This window comes from Podarcis filfolensis, assembly GCF_964270895.1.
Source record: "Podarcis filfolensis genome assembly, chromosome: 6".
Taxonomy (NCBI): Eukaryota; Metazoa; Chordata; class Lepidosauria; order Squamata; family Lacertidae; genus Podarcis; species Podarcis filfolensis.
The window spans coordinates 81,837,379-81,854,355 of record NC_139609.1 but is presented as its reverse complement, the minus strand read 5'-3'; the positions used below and the strand labels follow the sequence as shown (position 1 = coordinate 81,854,355).

Sequence of the window (16,977 nt, the reverse complement as noted above, 5' to 3'; positions counted from 1 at the left end):
GGGAATAGGTAAAACTGTGGCTGTGAAGGAGCAGCCAAGAGCCTTAGAGGGCATTCCCAATTCTTCCTTGGAAGATGAATGACCTCGTGTCAAAGTAATGGACAGGTGGAAGTGACCCACAGACCCACAAAGTGGATCTGTCCCACAAACATTTTAACTAAATAAGGATCTCTGATATGCAATCCCTAGCTTCAGATGTGACCTGACCAAGTTTGCAATTTCTCCTCAACAGTGTGGCAATATGGCAAGGGAAGGGCTGAGGGTCCTTGTAGTAGCAAAGAAATCCCTGACTGAGGAACAATATCAAGACTTTGAGGTAAGCCAGTTTTGTTTACCTCTGGTATCGTGTCGTCTTACTTGCTTGCCTATAGGTTTTAGGTCCCAATTCAAGGTGCCGGTTCTTACTTTTAAAATTATGGATGTTCTGGGACCCTGTTGACTTAAGGACCATCTTATCCTGCATATTCCCCCCTGTTTACTCCCTAACTTGTTGGATGGCCATGAGAGACAAGACCTTCCTGGTTGCGGCACCATTGTTGTGGAAAAGCTCAGGCAGGCCCTGCTGGAAAAACCATCGCTGTTAAGATTTTGCTGTTCAGAAATGAAGCCGTTTCAGTAAGCTTTAGGTTGTGGGTATCTGATGACCATGTTTTGATTATTTGCCATTTCTATTTAATAGTATTTTAAATCCTTTATTTGGTATTCCAGGCATAGGGGCAAATACACATCCTACGTTTTAAGAAGTATCCTCACTTACTTTATTTTCCCCAAACATAATTGTTTCTCTGCAGAAGTCAGGCTCCGAAGGGACAAAGAGATTTGCTAGTTTGAACCAGGAGCCAGCAGTAGGCAGCTCTGATCAATTCCCACCCACTGCATTATAATAAAGAAACTCCTGCGAAAGTCCACAGTGAATGAGCTGGTGGCCACATGAACATTTCATCCACATGGCACATTTAAAAAATCATATGCAGGCTGCCCACTTCAAGCTTTGTCTGCTTCTGTGCCTTCCTTTCTTATCCGCTGTGAAACTGGAAGGAAGCTAGTTTCACACCCGCAACTTGATAATTTGCTGTGAGCTGCTTTTACATTTTGTCAGCTATAATCATTGGCCTTTTAAGAGAGGAACATTGTCACTTGCACAGCAGTTTTCAAAAGCCTCCCCCCCCCCATGTGTTTTCATGCTTGATGCATCCCAATGAAGCTAGTCTCTGGCAGTGTTTGGATGTTCATCTACAGCAGTGGTTGCTCTCAAACTTTTTTGGGCTGCTTCCCCCTTGGTACCATAAACTCAACCCCAGAGCCTCCTACCTCACAAAAAGCATTGTTCTTATAAAATAACCATTTGCATTCCCCACTATGGAAGATAATAATACAGGACGACAATACAAAACAGTAATGATCAATTGCACATTCATTCAAAATCCAGTGAAAACTATCTAGTTTAATGCAACAAAATTGATGAAATTTACCCAGCCATACCAGCTTTTTAATGCCTGATAGTCATTTACACCTCCCCTTCTGCTGCCCCCTAGGTAATCCCACCACCTTCCAGGGTATGGTACAATCCACCTTGGGAATGACTGAGCTGCAGCTTTGTCAAGCATGATGTGTGAAGTTGTGGGTGTTCTTCCTCTCCTTACTATCCTGACTTACTAGCTTGTTTTGTTCATGGACATTTAAGCCAGAGTTCCTTGATTCAGACACAAGAAGTTGCAACAGCAACTGGAGGGCCACAGGTTCCTCATCCCAGATGCAGAAGCTGAAAGGAAGGGTGAGAAAAGGGGGTGAGAGAGAGAGAGAAAGAGTGAGATCTACCTTCAACATACAGACATACAAAGCTGCCTTATATCGAGTCAGACTATTGATACATCGAGCTCAGCATTGAGCTCTACTTTTGACTATAGGCATGCAGTTGGGAATGCAGGGTTTCAGGCAAGCATCAAGCCTAACTTGGAGAGGCAAATTTCTAGCCGCTCCAAACAATGGCTTATTTAGCTATAAATATCCTTGAAGCCACTCCTCCGACAACAAGGGTGTGTACAAGGCCAGCAGCGTTTTGCAAATTCGGCTGCCAATGTTCACATGAGAAAGGGATGCACCAGCCCACACCACATCCTGTTATCTTTCACTTTTTTCATCCCACTTTCTCAGGTACAATTTCTCAGGTACAATTTTAGTAGTACTTGGTGAAAGAGGTACAAGATCTTGTCTGCAGAGAAGTTTTTAGCTGCCCCGTTCCTTTATTACCAGGGTAGTCCAGGGGTGTTTGGGGTGTTAGGGAAGGGGTAGGCCCTCTGGTGGGGGACATGTCTTGCTCCTTCTGGCATAGCTTGCCCCCTTCTTGGACCCCACCTTGCACTTAGCTCTCAACTGTGGCTCTTGGAAGATGTCAGCATGTGATAGTAGCGGCAGCACCCTGGGAACATCTTTGACTGGCCCACTAAACCAGTTGAGGGTAGCCAATGGGTCTTAACCCTTGGTGAGTTAGAGACTTACCCTGCTTGTGAAGACACCGATAGTGGGCGCAGTGGTCAAGAAAGCAGTTTCATCACGTGCTGTGGCAGGAAGTGAGAGGCAGGTGAGACTCATCAACCTGGGAAGGTAGCCTTGCGGGATATCTTCGGGAGAAGAAATGGTCAAGGAGTAAGGTAAAGGTAAAGGGACCCCTGACCATTAGGTCCAGTTGTGACCGACTCTGGGGTTGCAGTGCTCATCTCGCTTTATTGGCCGAGGGAGCCGGCGTACAGCTTCCGGGTCATGTGGCCAGCATGACTAAGCCGCTTCTGGCGAACCAGAGCAGCGCACGGAAACGCCGTTTACCTTCTACTTGCCCTTTGACGTGCTTTCGAACTGCTAGGTTGGCAGGAGCAGGGACCGAACAACGGGAGCTCACCCCGTCGCAGGGATTCGAACCACCGACCTTCTGATCAGCAAGTCCTAGGCTCTGTGGTTTAGACCACAGCACCACCTGCATCCCTAGGTCAAGGAGTAGGCCTTACACAAATCTGGAGTTGAGCCCCTAAGGCGGGTGGATGGCATCTTGTACGCCTCCTTCTGGGAACTCCTGCAGCCAAACCAATGCCAAACATATTGCTCTGCTTTCCTTAGGACCACATCAGGGAGGCCGAGAGGGGGAACTGGAATACTGCTATGTCATAAGAAATGCATCAACACGGTTTACAGCAATAAAACCGTAAAACCATGCAATTAAAAGCCATAAAAGAGTTAGAAGCAGACATCAATTAACTGTTGTGCAAGGATGTGCCCTTTATTGCCTGCATCAGCCTGGCAGAAAAGAAAAAGTTTTCATCAGGCATTTAGAAGTTGGCATAGAAGGTGCCCTCTCTTCTTTCTCTTGGCTCTCACTTTTTCCCATCCCCTTGATGTCTCTGTCTTCCTGCATTGCCTTCCATGCTCCCATCGCTGATGGTATTATACAATTTAATCCAGGGCACTGGAGGACAAAGATGAAATAAAAATGAAATATGACCAAGAGGTGCTGGTCTGGCAGTGCTCTTAGTCTGTAGCAAAAGCAGCCATCTGGCAGCCTGGGGGCCACATCAACTCGTGGATGGCAGCCAGTTGGCTCACCACCCACCTATCTTCTTTGAGATAAAGAATCTCACGACACGGGCCTAGCCAGTCTCTACGCATCTGGCTTTGGGAGGGAGGGGAAATTGCTAAAAGCACATCGGCTACCCCACCCAATGTATTTCCTGCAGTGTTCCTCCTGCATGTTGACATAGGCCAAGTGAGTAACAGGATAGAGGGAAACAATTTCCCACCCTGTTCTTTCAGGGGTTGTCCAATCCGTCCAATGCAGGGGTTGGGAGCCTCAGGCCTGGAAGCTGAATGTGGCCCTCAAGATCTCTCTGTTTGGCTCTTGAGACTCTTCCCAGGCACACCCCTCAGTGGCCCTATCTTGCACTCTGAATGCTTTTTGCCTGGCTGGAATGTGTCCTTGAGCTCTGATAATACACCTTATTTGTCTTAACGGGTGGCACTGTGGGTTAAACCACAGAGCTTAGGACTTGCTGATCAGAAGGTCGGCGGTTCGAATCCCCGTGACGGGGTGAGCTCCCGTTGTTCAGTCCCTGCTCCTACCAAGATAGCAGTTCGAAAGCATGTCAAAGTGCAAGTAGATAAATAGGTATCACTCCTGTGGGAAGGTAAACGGCGTTTCCGTGCGCTGCTCTGGTTTGCCAGTAGCGGCTTAGTCATGCTGGCCACATGACCCGAAGCTGTACGCCAGCTCCCTTGGCCAATAAAGCAAGATGAGTGCCGCAACCCCAGAGTCGGCCACGACTGGACCTAATGGTCAGGGGTCCCTTTACCTTTAAGGAGCATATGAGTATACAGTGGTACCTCGGGTTAAGTACTTAATTCGTTCCGGAGGTCCGTTCTTAACCTGAAACCGTTCTTAACCTGAGGTACCACTTTAGCTAATGGGGTCTCCTGCTGCTGCCTGCCACCGCGTGATTTCTGTTCTCATCCTGAGGTAAAGTTCTTAACCCGAGGTACTACTTCCCGGTTAGCGGAGTCTGTAACCTGAAGTGTTTGCAACCTGAAGTGTTTGTAACGCGAGGTACCACTGTATATAGAAATGAGCTTACTGTACAAAAGTATCATTTGCATTTGACGCTCCGCCCACTTTTGCCTCTGCCCTCATTCCCATGTGTCCCCTGAAAGGTTCCCCAAAATAGAATGTGGCCCTTGGACCAGGGCCAGCCTAAGACATTTTGGCACCTGAGGCGAACCGCTGAATGGTACCCCTCCCTCCCCGCCAGGGAATAAGGGGTGAGTGAAGATCTACCTCAGGAACAAGGGGGCAACAAAGGTCTACATCGGGATCTGCTGCCCCTGCAGATCTGGCTGCCCGAGGCAGTCGCCCCAACTTGCCTCATGAGTGGGCCAGCCCTGCCTTGGGCTGAAAAAAGTTCCCTGCCTGAATTGAATGAATGCCCTCGGGTCTTCTGGGAAGTTTTGAGCTACATCGAGGGCTGAGTGGTATCTGGTTTTCAACCTCGTGATGTATCTCCATCTAAACGTAGATCAGTTTATCACCCAGACCTAGATACAAGAAGGCAAAATACGTTAAAAAATAATAAATGGAAGTGCAAAGTGATTGATCTCGTACTGACTGGCCATGTCTCTCTTGGGTCCTTGCCAGGCACGCTATGTCCAAGCAAAGCTCAGCGTCCATGACCGTTCCCTCAAGGTAGCAACTGTGATCGAGAGCCTGGAGATGGAGATGGAGCTGCTCTGTCTGACTGGAGTGGAGGATCAGCTGCAGGCAGATGTCAGGCCTACTCTGGAAACACTGAGAAATGCCGGCATGAAGGTATGGCTGAACCACAAATGGAAAGCGTAGCATCATTGGTTCACCTCCCCTCCCCAATCTGACAGTGCAGTGGCAAGAGAAAGTGAGAGATACTGTCGCATCATTTCGTGGAAAAAAGGGGGCATTTCCCCAGCAATCAGAACACTGAACTTTGTGGCTGAAAACGCTGGCAGCGTTTTATGATATGTAAAATGAACCATGAGAAGTCCTTGATATCTTAAGGATGTAAAAAAATGAGTATTGTAAATTGTAAAACAGAAAATTTAATCACACACACACACACACACACACACACACAGAACTTTGGGAGCTGTGAAAAATGAAGCATCCAGGGGGGCCACTAGGTGGCGCATCGGAAGATGGCTGACAATAACATCTCTCCGACCCACACGAGGTAATTTGGAGGCTATGATGGGGGTAATTAGCCTCCTTAACCCCCCCCCCAGGATTGTGGGGGGGGGACGGCCCTTGCCTGCTGTGCCCTATACCACCCCCGAATTTGTGATTTAATTTGATGTGATTGGCCAGTTAATAAAAATTATTTAAAAAAAGAAAAAGAAAATGAAGCATCCTGACAACCAAATGTTTGGATCAAATAACAACTGTTTTTATCAGACACATACAAAAATAGCTTCCTGTAAATGCTTGAAGAGTTGTCATTGTTAGTCTCTCACTTTGATACCCAGGAGAGTGTTTGGTTCTTAAGTTTGGAAATTTTCCAAGTATGTGAGTTCAGAAGTAAAAAAAAGTAGGAAGAGTGTTCGTTGGTTGGTTGGTTTTAAGATGCATTCACTCTGTTCAGTTAAATTATCTGAGCGGCTTACAACAAAATTTAAGTACAGGCAACCCCCCAATTTATGCAGGGATTGCATTCTGGTCATGTTGGCAAAATGCACATAAGCATGTTATGCCCTTGTCCTGACCCCGTCATGCCCTCTTCTGGGTCCAAAAACAGCCCGCACATGCACGGTAGAGCATTTTTTTGAATTCACACAAAATGGGAGGCGCCTGTACATAAAAATTAGCTGAAGCAGCACATCTGTAAAAGCGGAATTAAAAGTTCCAAGGTTGGATTAAGCAGAAGAAATGATAAAGGTCTGGCAGCAGAAAGTAGGTGATAGGTAAACCTCCCTAGAGAGTGATCCAAAGCTAGGGTGCCACCAATGAAAAGGCCCTTTCATGGAACCCACCTGTCAATGGTGGAGAACCCAGAGAAGGGCCACAACCTATGATCGTGGAGACCCATGTGGTTTGGGGGCTGTTTTGTTGCACACAGGAAAGCAAGGCAAAGATTGTGTGATCAAGTTTGCTTTAGTGATCAAAGCAAACGCAACCACTTTGCCCTGCCTTCGGTGCACTTGTGAAATCTAGGCAACACTGAATCCTTACCTAGCACAATTCTTCTCTTGAGGCTCCTGGGGTGATGTATGAAATATTTTTTTCAAAAAAGTCTGAAACAGTGAATTGTATTGAAATGGCCACCAGAGGGAGCAAAATTGGAAAAAAAAAAACAAATCATGAGCTGATAAGTTATACTGTACTTACTTTACCATTTACCACTAGGTTTTGATGAGCATGACTGGATGGGAAGTGAAGGGGTTAAGAAAGCATTATCTGCCATAGTTTTTAGCCTGTTTTTAACTGGAGATGGATTGTGTACCCTGTGCCTACATACATGAAATTAACTTTTTGATAGTTACCTTTGAGATTTGGGGAGAAAAGGATAGGCTAAAAATGTTCAGTCTCAGTTCTGAGCTATTCCCAAGGTCCTGTTTGTCCTAACCTGAAAAGGCACGGCTGCCATCTTACCATATCTGTATCTGGAATGTCTGTTGTTCGTGCCCACACAGAGCCTGTAACATGCCAGCTAGACATCTGTTATCAAATGGAATTCCCATCTGTTGTTTACCCCTCACAGAGCTATAATTCTCAGTACCCTCAACAAACTATAGCTCCCGGGATTCTTTGGAGGTGGAGCCACGTGTTTTCAATGTACGGTGTGGGTGATGAACACAGTCTCTTTGGTTTTAGTAGGAATTATACGAATTTTAACTAAAGGCCTATGCATGTATTCTAGCTCCATTAAGTTACTTTAAACTTCTCCACATGATGGCTGTCTCCTCAAGGACTACAAGCAACTCGCTGCGCAGATGGGGCCATATTTCACCCTGCCACCACAAACTTTCCTTGCTGTGTCTCCTATACACAAGGAGGCTGCTGTATGAAGTCAGTAGCCACAGGGAACAATTTAAAATGGCCTTTGTAGAATGCCTGGATCACAGGTGCCAACACCTTTTACATTTCTAAAAATGTCATTGGGTTGACTCTTGAGTTATTTGTTTTTAAAATTGCACAGATCCCAGTATATTATAGAAATCCCTCACCCTTAAAGATGCTTGCTAACTACATTGATGGAGCTTTTTCACATGCAAATACATTGAAAAATGTGTACACACACCCTCAGCTCCACATTGTGAAGTGGTACAGCTCCCAAGTTCTGCAGCCTCACACTGTGTAATGTGTAGCTCAGCTATTGTATCCAATTAAAATAAAAATCCATTTTTAAACGAGACTGTTGCTCAAACTGATTCATTTAATGTAAAAACAAAGTAGCTCAAACACACACACACACACACACACACACACACACACACCAATTTTCCTGGATTCCAGTACAAATATAAAAATAGGGTATCTGATAAACCTCCTACAAACTAAGCATTTTGTCAAATGCCTTTTTGTATCATTGTTGATTCCAGGATATTAAATGGTGCTTTTTTATTGTAGGTATGGATGCTCACAGGGGACAAACTAGAAACAGCCACGTGTACAGCTAAGAATGCACATCTGGTAACCAGGACCCAGGACATTCATATATTTAGACTGGTGAGTAATATGAATAAAACTAGCTTACTTAGCACTTGTCCATGGAGCTACATTATGAATCAAGGGGAATAATTTACACCAGCCCCAATGTGCAGTTAGAATAAAATATGAGTATATTATGCAGACCTAATCTTCCTCTGACTATCGTTGCATATACACAACACCTAGACCCATCTGATGAATACATCGAAGTTGGACATTAATAGTGGAAAAAGAACGTTTCAAAAAAAAGTCTCCCTCGTTTCCTCCTTTGTTTATCTCTCTTGGGATAAAATGATTTCTTTCCTGCAGGCACGGTTGACATAGTGAATTTGGATCCCTTCTGTAACAACTTAAGAGGCAAAATACAGAGCAATAGGTTTGCTAATTAGTGACCAATGTAAATATGGTTGAGAATTCCTGTCTTCATTAATCTTACTCAGCTCCAGCTCTTTGAGGAAATGCTCTGTGAACATGCTTTTCTGAGGACGCTCAGAAAAATGACAGATTATGAGATTCAAAAGGAGAAGCCAATACTGGTCCTGTGTTCTGATATTTTAGGGCTCCTCCAATTTATTTGATTTGCTTCCACAAAGTGTACACAAAGGGTAGATTATATCTGGTCATTATTGAGCATTTGTTCTGATTTGCTTTGGGGTTGGAGTGTTACACAACAATGAGCATTCATCCTGACATGCTTATTGTTAAGTTGTGGGTGAACATATCAAATGACACAGCGATTCTTCAAACAGCTCTTGTTTATTCAGAGGCCAGAACAGAACTGAACTGAAGGGTTCAGTCAGCCTGCTTATATAGAGCTCCAGTATAACGTAACTGTAACAATTTTCTAAAACTATCTAATCACTGAACATCACTTTCGATCCCTTATTTGCATAACTATCTACAGTATCCCCCTGCTGGCCCAGGGTGAGAACTTCAGTACATAACACTTATGAGGTGCTTTTCCATCTTCCTGTTAATCATTCATTCATTCATTCCTGTTAATTAATTCAATAATTCATTTCAATGCATTTCCCCATTACTTTCCTAGTGACACAAAGTCCATTTCCTTTTTTTAAAATGTAGATTTGCTGTACTAGGGCAGGTGTGGGGAACCTCTAACCCTCCAGATGTTTCTGAACTACAACTCCCATCAGTCCCAGTAAGCATGGCCAACGAGAGTTGTCATTCAGCAATGTCCGGAGGGCCAAAAGTTCACCATACCAAGCTTGGAATCCCTCCTACAAAATACTGACAGTCTGGAGGAGACCTGACTAGTAGAGACAGACCAGGGGTGCCCAAACCTTTTTCAAAGAGGGCCAGATTTGAGGAAGTGAACATGTGTGAGGGCCAACGAAAGTTGTTGACCTTTCTTAGGATTGAAGTTGGTGAGCTTTTTTTAAATGATTTTACCCCAGAGTTGTTGTGCTTTTTTTACAATTTTACCTCAAAGTTCTTGAGCTTTTGGGGGGGATTTTACCCCAAGAAATAAACTGCCACAGGGGCTGGATTAAGCTGACAACCGACCGGCTGGCCGGATTAGGCCCCCGAAACGGACTTGGACATGCCTTAGATAGACGTATTTGTCAGTTTCAGCTCTCTCTCTCTCAAGTCTCTCACAATGAATTCAGTTCTCAACATTTTCCCAGCAGCTTGCGATTTTATTCCTCAGGAAAATTCATCAGCATTTTACTGCGAATTCCTAGAGTTGTGCAGTAAATAAAGGAACATAGCAAGCCACCCTATTTCCCCCCATATTGCCTCAGGCAGAGGGCGTTCACATCACTTGCTACTTGTTCCTTTTCGACTTGAGATGCAGAATGGGACCTTCTGCATGAAAAGCCATCTCATGGCATTCCTACACTGCCATCTTTAACTGATTTAATAGGTACTCTCGCTTTCCACAGAGCGCTGGGGATTGTAATTCTGTGAGGGGAAAGTTGAGAAGCTCCCAAGAGAATTCTCAGGGTTCTTTGGAGGAAATCAATGCCTGTTGAAAGTGTTATTCGTTTGTAGTGTGGCTATTACCTTAGAAGAATTTATCCTCAGTAGCTTGAGTCCTCAAGTTGTTCAATGCAATATTGACTTACGGAATAGTCTGACTAATCCATTTCAACGGCCTGATCCTGTGCATGTTTATGATTATTATTTATGATGATTATTATTATGTGAATTTCTTTGGGGGGGGAGTCCCGAAGCAACTTACAGAAAGTCAAAATAAAAAACTAAAAAACTAAAACCAAGAAAAACATACAGAATACTAAAAGTATCCCTGCTCCAAATAAAGTCCTGCTAATTTCAGTGGAACATACTTAGGAGTAAGTGTTCATTGCAGTAGAGCCTATGAATGTTTAGGGAAGGGTGATGCAGAAGTTGTGATCCAAATGACTTCCTGGCCATGCAATTTTGCTTAGCATCTATTTTTTCAAAAAATAATCTTGAATTTCAAGTTAATTTTAGAAATCTGCTTGGAATGATTTTGGGTGCCTGTGGTTATCTGTTTGCTCTTTCCCAGGTCACTAACCGTGGAGAAGCTCACTTGGAACTCAATGCCTTCCGCCGCAAGCACGACTGTGCCCTAGTGATTTCTGGCGATTCCTTGGAGGTGAGAATGTGGTTGTCGTGGTAGCCATTACAGCAGGTGAGCTGCTGTTGGTGGTGGTGGGGAAATGTTTATATCCACGTAACTATTTTATCTGTTTTGTGGAACAGGTGTGCTTGAAATACTACGAGTATGAGTTTATGGAATTGGCTTGCCAGTGCCCAGCTGTGGTCTGCTGCAGATGTGCCCCAACACAGAAGGCTCAGATTGTACGCTTGCTCCAGGAGAGAACTGGGAAGCTGACCTGTGCTGTGGGTAGGTCACTTCCAGCTTCGTTTTCCAGCTGGGCATCTTTGGGTGGTTTTATTTTTACCTGTCTTCATTGGAAAGATTGAGAGACAGAGGAGCTGTGATCTAAATGCCATGTTTCTGGGGGCTCTCAGTTTACATCAGTGCTCTGATGGTGTTTCCTGCTTGGCAGGGGGTTGGACTCGATGGCCCTTGTGGTCTCTTCCAACTCTATGATTCTATGATTCTATGATTCTGGTTGCACCCACCTGGCTCCCCTTGAAATCCCCTACAGTGGTCAGATACCTTCTGGAACAGCACCCCATGAGATGCGAGAGATACTGCCAGAGGTCCCCATCAACCATGCACATCCACTCAGGCCTACCTAGCTCTCTGCACACATAAACAGGCACCTCCCAGCATAGACTACATAAATAAAAGCCATTCTCCCTTGGGTGCTGAATGTCTCCAAGGAGGTTTGGCTCCCTCTACCGCTGAAAGGGGCACGGGTGGTGCTGTGGGTTAAACCACAGAGCCTAGGACTTGCCGATCAGAAGGTCAGAGGTTCGAATCCCCGCAACGGGGTGAGCTCCCATTGCTTGGTCCCTGCTCCTGCCAACCTAGCAGTTTGAAAGCACGCCAAAGTGCAAGTAGATAAATAGGTACTGCTCCGGCGGGAAGGTAAACGGCGTTTCCGTGCGCTGCTCTGGTTCGCCAGAAGCGGCTTAGTCATGCTGGCCACATGACCCGGAAGCTGTACACCGGCTCCCTCGGCCAATAAAGTGAGATGAGCGCCGCAACCCCAGAGTCGGCCACGACTGGACCTAATGGTCAGGGGTCTCTTTACCTTTACCGCTTGAAAGCAGAAGGTGCTGTAAGTTCAAAGGAAGTCGTTGTCTCTGCCTCCCTTTGAACCCCCCCCCCAATATTTCACCATATATTGCATGATCAAGAAGGTTTGGCAAGAGCGGGCTTAATTCTCAGTGGCTGGATTTATAAGGGCAAGGAGGTTTACTGCAGACATCATGCCTAGGTCCCTGATAATATACAAATTTGTGCATCTGCCCCCTGCTGCCATGGGCATTTCAAACTTGCGTATCCTGCTGCAAAGCGATATATGCAAGTTTCTCTATCACTTGCTAACTGGAAGCACAGAAATCATTACCCTGGGTCACTTGCCTTTGCTTTATTAGCCAGACAATATGAGATAAACTCATTGATCCTGCACCAAAGCAAGGAATCCATCTCTAGCACCAGCGCTTGCACTCTCCTGCTATACAAAAATGCTGCAAGGCACCTTTAGCACACTAATAACAGAGTGGAGGCTCTTTTGTGATCAAGGTGAACAGCCCTTCAGTCTAATATAAGCTGCAAGTAAAGATTGGTGTTCCATCAAGATTCTCTATGGTCTTTTTCTCTGTTGCTTCTTGCAGGTGATGGTGGGAATGATGTCAGTATGATTCAAGAGGCAGATTGTGGTGTTGGGGTTGAAGGAAAGGTGAGTCTCTCTCTCTCTCTCTCTCTCTCTCTCTCTCTGTGTGTGTGTGTGTGTGTGTGTGTGTGTCTCACCATTTTAGTTTTAAGACAACAATTATATCGATAGCTAATGCACACACAGGGAACCTGTTTTGTTAAAAGGGATGAAATGAGTGTCTGACCTAGTTTATGCAATGAAGTCCTTACTGAATAAGTTGGTATATGCACAAGCTCCATGCACCCAGCACAGCTCCTTCACTCCCTGCTTGCGTACCTGTGGAGACACAGGCCAGGAAGCCACAGTTAACCACAGTTTCTTGTTATGTGCAAACCAGGAAACTGTGGTTAACGGCTTCCCAACAAGCCATGGTTTGGAACGGTGAAATTATCCTCCTGACAGAGTCAGTTCTGCCCATGGTGATGTATGTTTCCCACATTAAGATACCACTTGGTAAATGTGCAACCCTAGAACATTTTATGACCTGCCAAGAGTTTGTGAATGCAAACAAGGAGCAAAAGCAAGAGGTCTGTTCTGCTCTGGTGAGCTGCTGTGCTTGATTGCTGGCTTGGTAGCAGTTTTGGTAGAGTTCAGCTTGGTAGATCACAAGTTGTGCAGGCCTAACCTACTTTTCTGGGTGGTTGTGGGGATGAAAGGGTAAAATGATGTGTACCGACCTAATCTCTTTGGAAGTAGGGTGGACTAAAAAATCTAACCATAAAACAAAGCCATAAATAACTGTGAAAAATGGACCAAACACTAATAAGGCTGTAATTATGTGCATGCTTACTTGGGAGTAAGCCCCTCTGAACACAGTTTGACTTACTTCTGAGTAAACAGACATAGGCTTGCACAGCACATTAGACATATATCTGCAATTTATTGTTTGTTAAAGTCTTATTGCCCTTTTGTAAAAGTGCCAGAGATGACCACTTTGTTTCTCAAAGGATGCTGTCGCAGAGTCTTGGGGCCATTGTGATAAAGGTTCTGACTCTTGCTTTTATAGCTCTAACCTCTCCTAATGAGGGCATATGAAGCAGGGCTTGAGCACCTGACCACAGCTGGCACTCCCGCTGAGTAAGGGAGAGGCAGGTGCCACAGAATTAGGATTGTATCTATTTCCCTATGGCAGGATATGTTTTGCTGCTATCTTGTGGTCTGATAGGTTGTTGCTTTTCTTAATTATTTCTTGGTGTACCTAGGAAGGAAAGCAAGCTTCCCTTGCAGCAGACTTCTCCATCACTCAGTTTAAGCATCTGGGCCGGCTACTGATGGTGCATGGACGGAACAGCTACAAAAGATCTGCAGCCCTCAGCCAGTTTGTGATTCACAGAAGCTTGTGTATCAGTACAATGCAGGCAAGTAACACCACAGCATCTTCACTTTTCAATTCAATTCAAAATCCTTTATTAGGCATAGCACACCACACATTATCAAACAAACATCATATACAGACTGTATAAAATACGGGCTCAGCGAACACAATTTATCCCAGTCCTATTCTTAACTCCAAAAAAAAATCGATGTACATAGATAATATAATACAACACAGCAACATCACCTACCATTAAGAACCACTAAGTCTCTCTATCATGGCCCATTCACTTCACTTTTCTTCTCCCTGTTTAAGAGAGGACAACTGATGTCCAAAAGTTAAAAACGGTATTTTTACATTGCTCTAATACGTCACAAAGTCGATTCAGTGTAGCGTTCTTGCTTCTGTTAAAACTGAAAATGTGTCTTATTTTTATCGGAGCTGCAAGGTTTAAGCTTTCCAGTTGGTAACCCAAGTAAAATCTCCATTAGTTAATAAATAAGGGGTTGCAGTTGGCAAAGGCTCAGGGCTGGCCCTATCTGTTCCTATAGTGATGGAGCAGAGTCATGGATCCACCCACCCAATGTCAATATGACTGGACCAGACCAAAGGCTTACCTGGTCCAACATCCTTTTCTCATAAGGGCCATCCAGATGTCCATAGCAAGCCCACATGTGGGACCTGGGTGCAACAGTACTGTTCCCACTTACTCTTCTCAGCAAGTGGTATTTGCAAAGGCATGGTGCCTGCAAGAGCAGAGACAAAACATAACCATCATGGCTAATAGCCATTGATAGCTATATCCTCTGACAACTATCCACTGTAAATGGATATTTAATTTTGTTTCCCACCTAAAAATAAGCCCAACAAGGTAGCCTATAATCTAGAACAGTAAAATCCAAGAACCAGTAGCATAAAGGCAGACTGTATTCCTATACCTGCTTACCTAGGAGCAAGCTCTAGTGAAGTCATTGGTGGAATTCTGCTTTTTAACTTACCAAAAACTTGAAAATAGATATTCCCCTCCCCCCATAGTACCTGAAGGCCAGCTGTGAAGGCTCTGTGTACCTTGAGCGACTGTATGTGCACCAACAGCGAGACAGAGTTTGAATTTGGTGTCCAAATAGTTCTGTGAAAACATCCATGACCTTTTCTTTGCGTCCCAAAGAAACTTCAGACCTGTTGTTCATCAGGATACTTAAGCATGTGTCAGATGATGGGCAATGGGAGTAATTGCTTTTGAGGAGAGAGAGAATAGGTAGGATGGAACGCAGAACACAAGTCTGCATTTTCTGTGATTAAAGCACTGCTTGCTACCTCTCTAGTTCAGCTCATGTTGAGTCTTCCTCGTGTGGAAACAATAGCTTTTTGAGAATTAAGATGGTTTGAGAAGTGCTGCTTTAAATCCTGCACATGAGAGCACCTTTTTCTTTGTCACCTGCGGTCTTTTCAAACAGGCATTGTAGGTTTTTCAAACTACATTTTTAAAAAAGTGGAATGAGTGTGTTCGTTGGGAAAGCCAATATAGGACCCTGCAGTTGTTGTTGAACTATAATTTCCACCGTTCCTGTCTGTTGGCCATGCTGGCTGGCTGGCTGATGGGAGCTGGAGTCAAACAACATCTGGAAAGCCATAGATGAGAGAGAGCTCAGTTGATAAAGCATGAGACACTTCATCTTGGGTTCGTGGGTTCAAGCCCCACATTGGGTGAAAGATTCCCCTCACTGCAGGAGGTTGGACTAGATGATCCTTGTGGTCCCTTTCAACTCTACAATTCTGTAAAATCGCCATCCCTGATTTAAAGCCCGCAGCTGACAGACTGTAAAGAAAACATGTAGATTAGTGTTCATTGAAAACCAGGTACTCAGGCTGTCTGACAAAATGCACCAAATGCATTTGCCAAATAAGCATTGTAGCTTTTTGAAACTATATGCAGTGCCTGTTTTGCTAGGGGATAAAGTGGGGTGTATTTAAATACCATGAGCAGCAATCCCTTCTGCAAATCACTTTTAGCTCTTTGGGTGTAATGGGGGAGGAAGCCACATGTCTGCCTTCAGTCCCCAAGTGGCGAGTTCCAATCTTGCTCTGCTTCTGTGAATTGCCACAGAATTCCTATTGCCATGTGAGCTATGTGGATGGATCATTGCTGTTGAACACATCTTTGCTTCGAAGCCTAAAGAGTCTTTCCATTTTTGTTTGTTCTGCAGGCTGTTTTTTCTTCGGTATTCTACTTTGCATCCGTCCCTCTCTACCAGGGCTTCCTCATTATTGGGTAAGAACCAAACACTCCCCCCCCCCAAAAAAATATGTGACTAGGAAGTCTGAAATGCAAGGAGGCTAGTTTTGAAATCCTCGTATGTCTGGAAGCGTTCACATCCTTGTGTGTCGCTGTCTACAATGAGGACTGCCTTCCTGCTATAGCTGCTGTTATCAGAATAAGAGATGAGACTTTGAAGACTCACATTTTCAAAGCAGCAATTAATCCCGCAATCATGATAAGCACATGCACCTTATTAGGACCAATTTCAGCTCTTATGGCAACTTTTATTTGAGGACCAGGAAGAAAAGGTTTAATTTGCTCAGAAATCCCTCTTTCAGAAGAAAAGCAGGATATAAATTTTAAAACTAGTAAATTAACCTGGGCAGCCAATGCTTTTCTAACACGAGCCCTTTTTTTATTCAAGAAAGCCCAACAGATACATGTACCCCACTTCACACATTTCTGGCCTAAAGTCTGTCATTGTAGCAGAAGAATTAAGACTGAGCATTGGCAAACATTGGTTTTCAGTGTTAGGGCCTGTGTCTTAGACAACATCACACATTTCACGGCAGCACAACGAAATTTCCCTTAAAGTCTGTTTTTGTCAGGGAGGAGCAGCTAGGTCTAACCCCTGATGAGTGGCTCCATGTGATATCTATTCTTTGCAAATGTGTTTGCCACATTTATGCTTTTAGATCACACATAAAACACATTGCACTTTTTTTAGAGAGAGAGAGATGCATTTCAGATGTGAAGCAGCTCTTGGACACCAGCCTCAGGGTGGGGTTGTAGTTCAGCAGTAGGACACATGCCTGGGATGGAGAAGGTTGGGGGCAGGATTCAATCTATGGCATTTCCATTTAAAGGGGTCAGGTGAGAAGACAATGGA

The 16,977-nt window shown here is 44.6% G+C and overlaps 1 protein-coding gene across 4 annotated transcripts in view; it reads left to right on the top strand.

Moving 5' to 3' along the window:
• The window catches only part of ATP9A (ATPase phospholipid transporting 9A (putative)), a 100,463-nt gene that overhangs the window by 69,484 nt on the left and 14,002 nt on the right, over positions 1 to 16,977 (top strand). For all 4 annotated transcript variants that reach the window (XM_083618450.1, XM_083618449.1, XM_083618447.1 and 1 more), the window contains exons 17-24: positions 233 to 316; positions 5,174 to 5,344; positions 8,132 to 8,230; positions 10,725 to 10,814; positions 10,922 to 11,066; positions 12,473 to 12,537; positions 13,716 to 13,871; positions 16,036 to 16,100. In XM_083618450.1, coding sequence (XP_083474576.1) covers positions 233 to 316; positions 5,174 to 5,344; positions 8,132 to 8,230; positions 10,725 to 10,814; positions 10,922 to 11,066; positions 12,473 to 12,537; positions 13,716 to 13,871; positions 16,036 to 16,100 — 875 coding nt within the window. The remainder of the gene's footprint in view (positions 1 to 232; positions 317 to 5,173; positions 5,345 to 8,131; positions 8,231 to 10,724; positions 10,815 to 10,921; positions 11,067 to 12,472; positions 12,538 to 13,715; positions 13,872 to 16,035; positions 16,101 to 16,977) is intronic.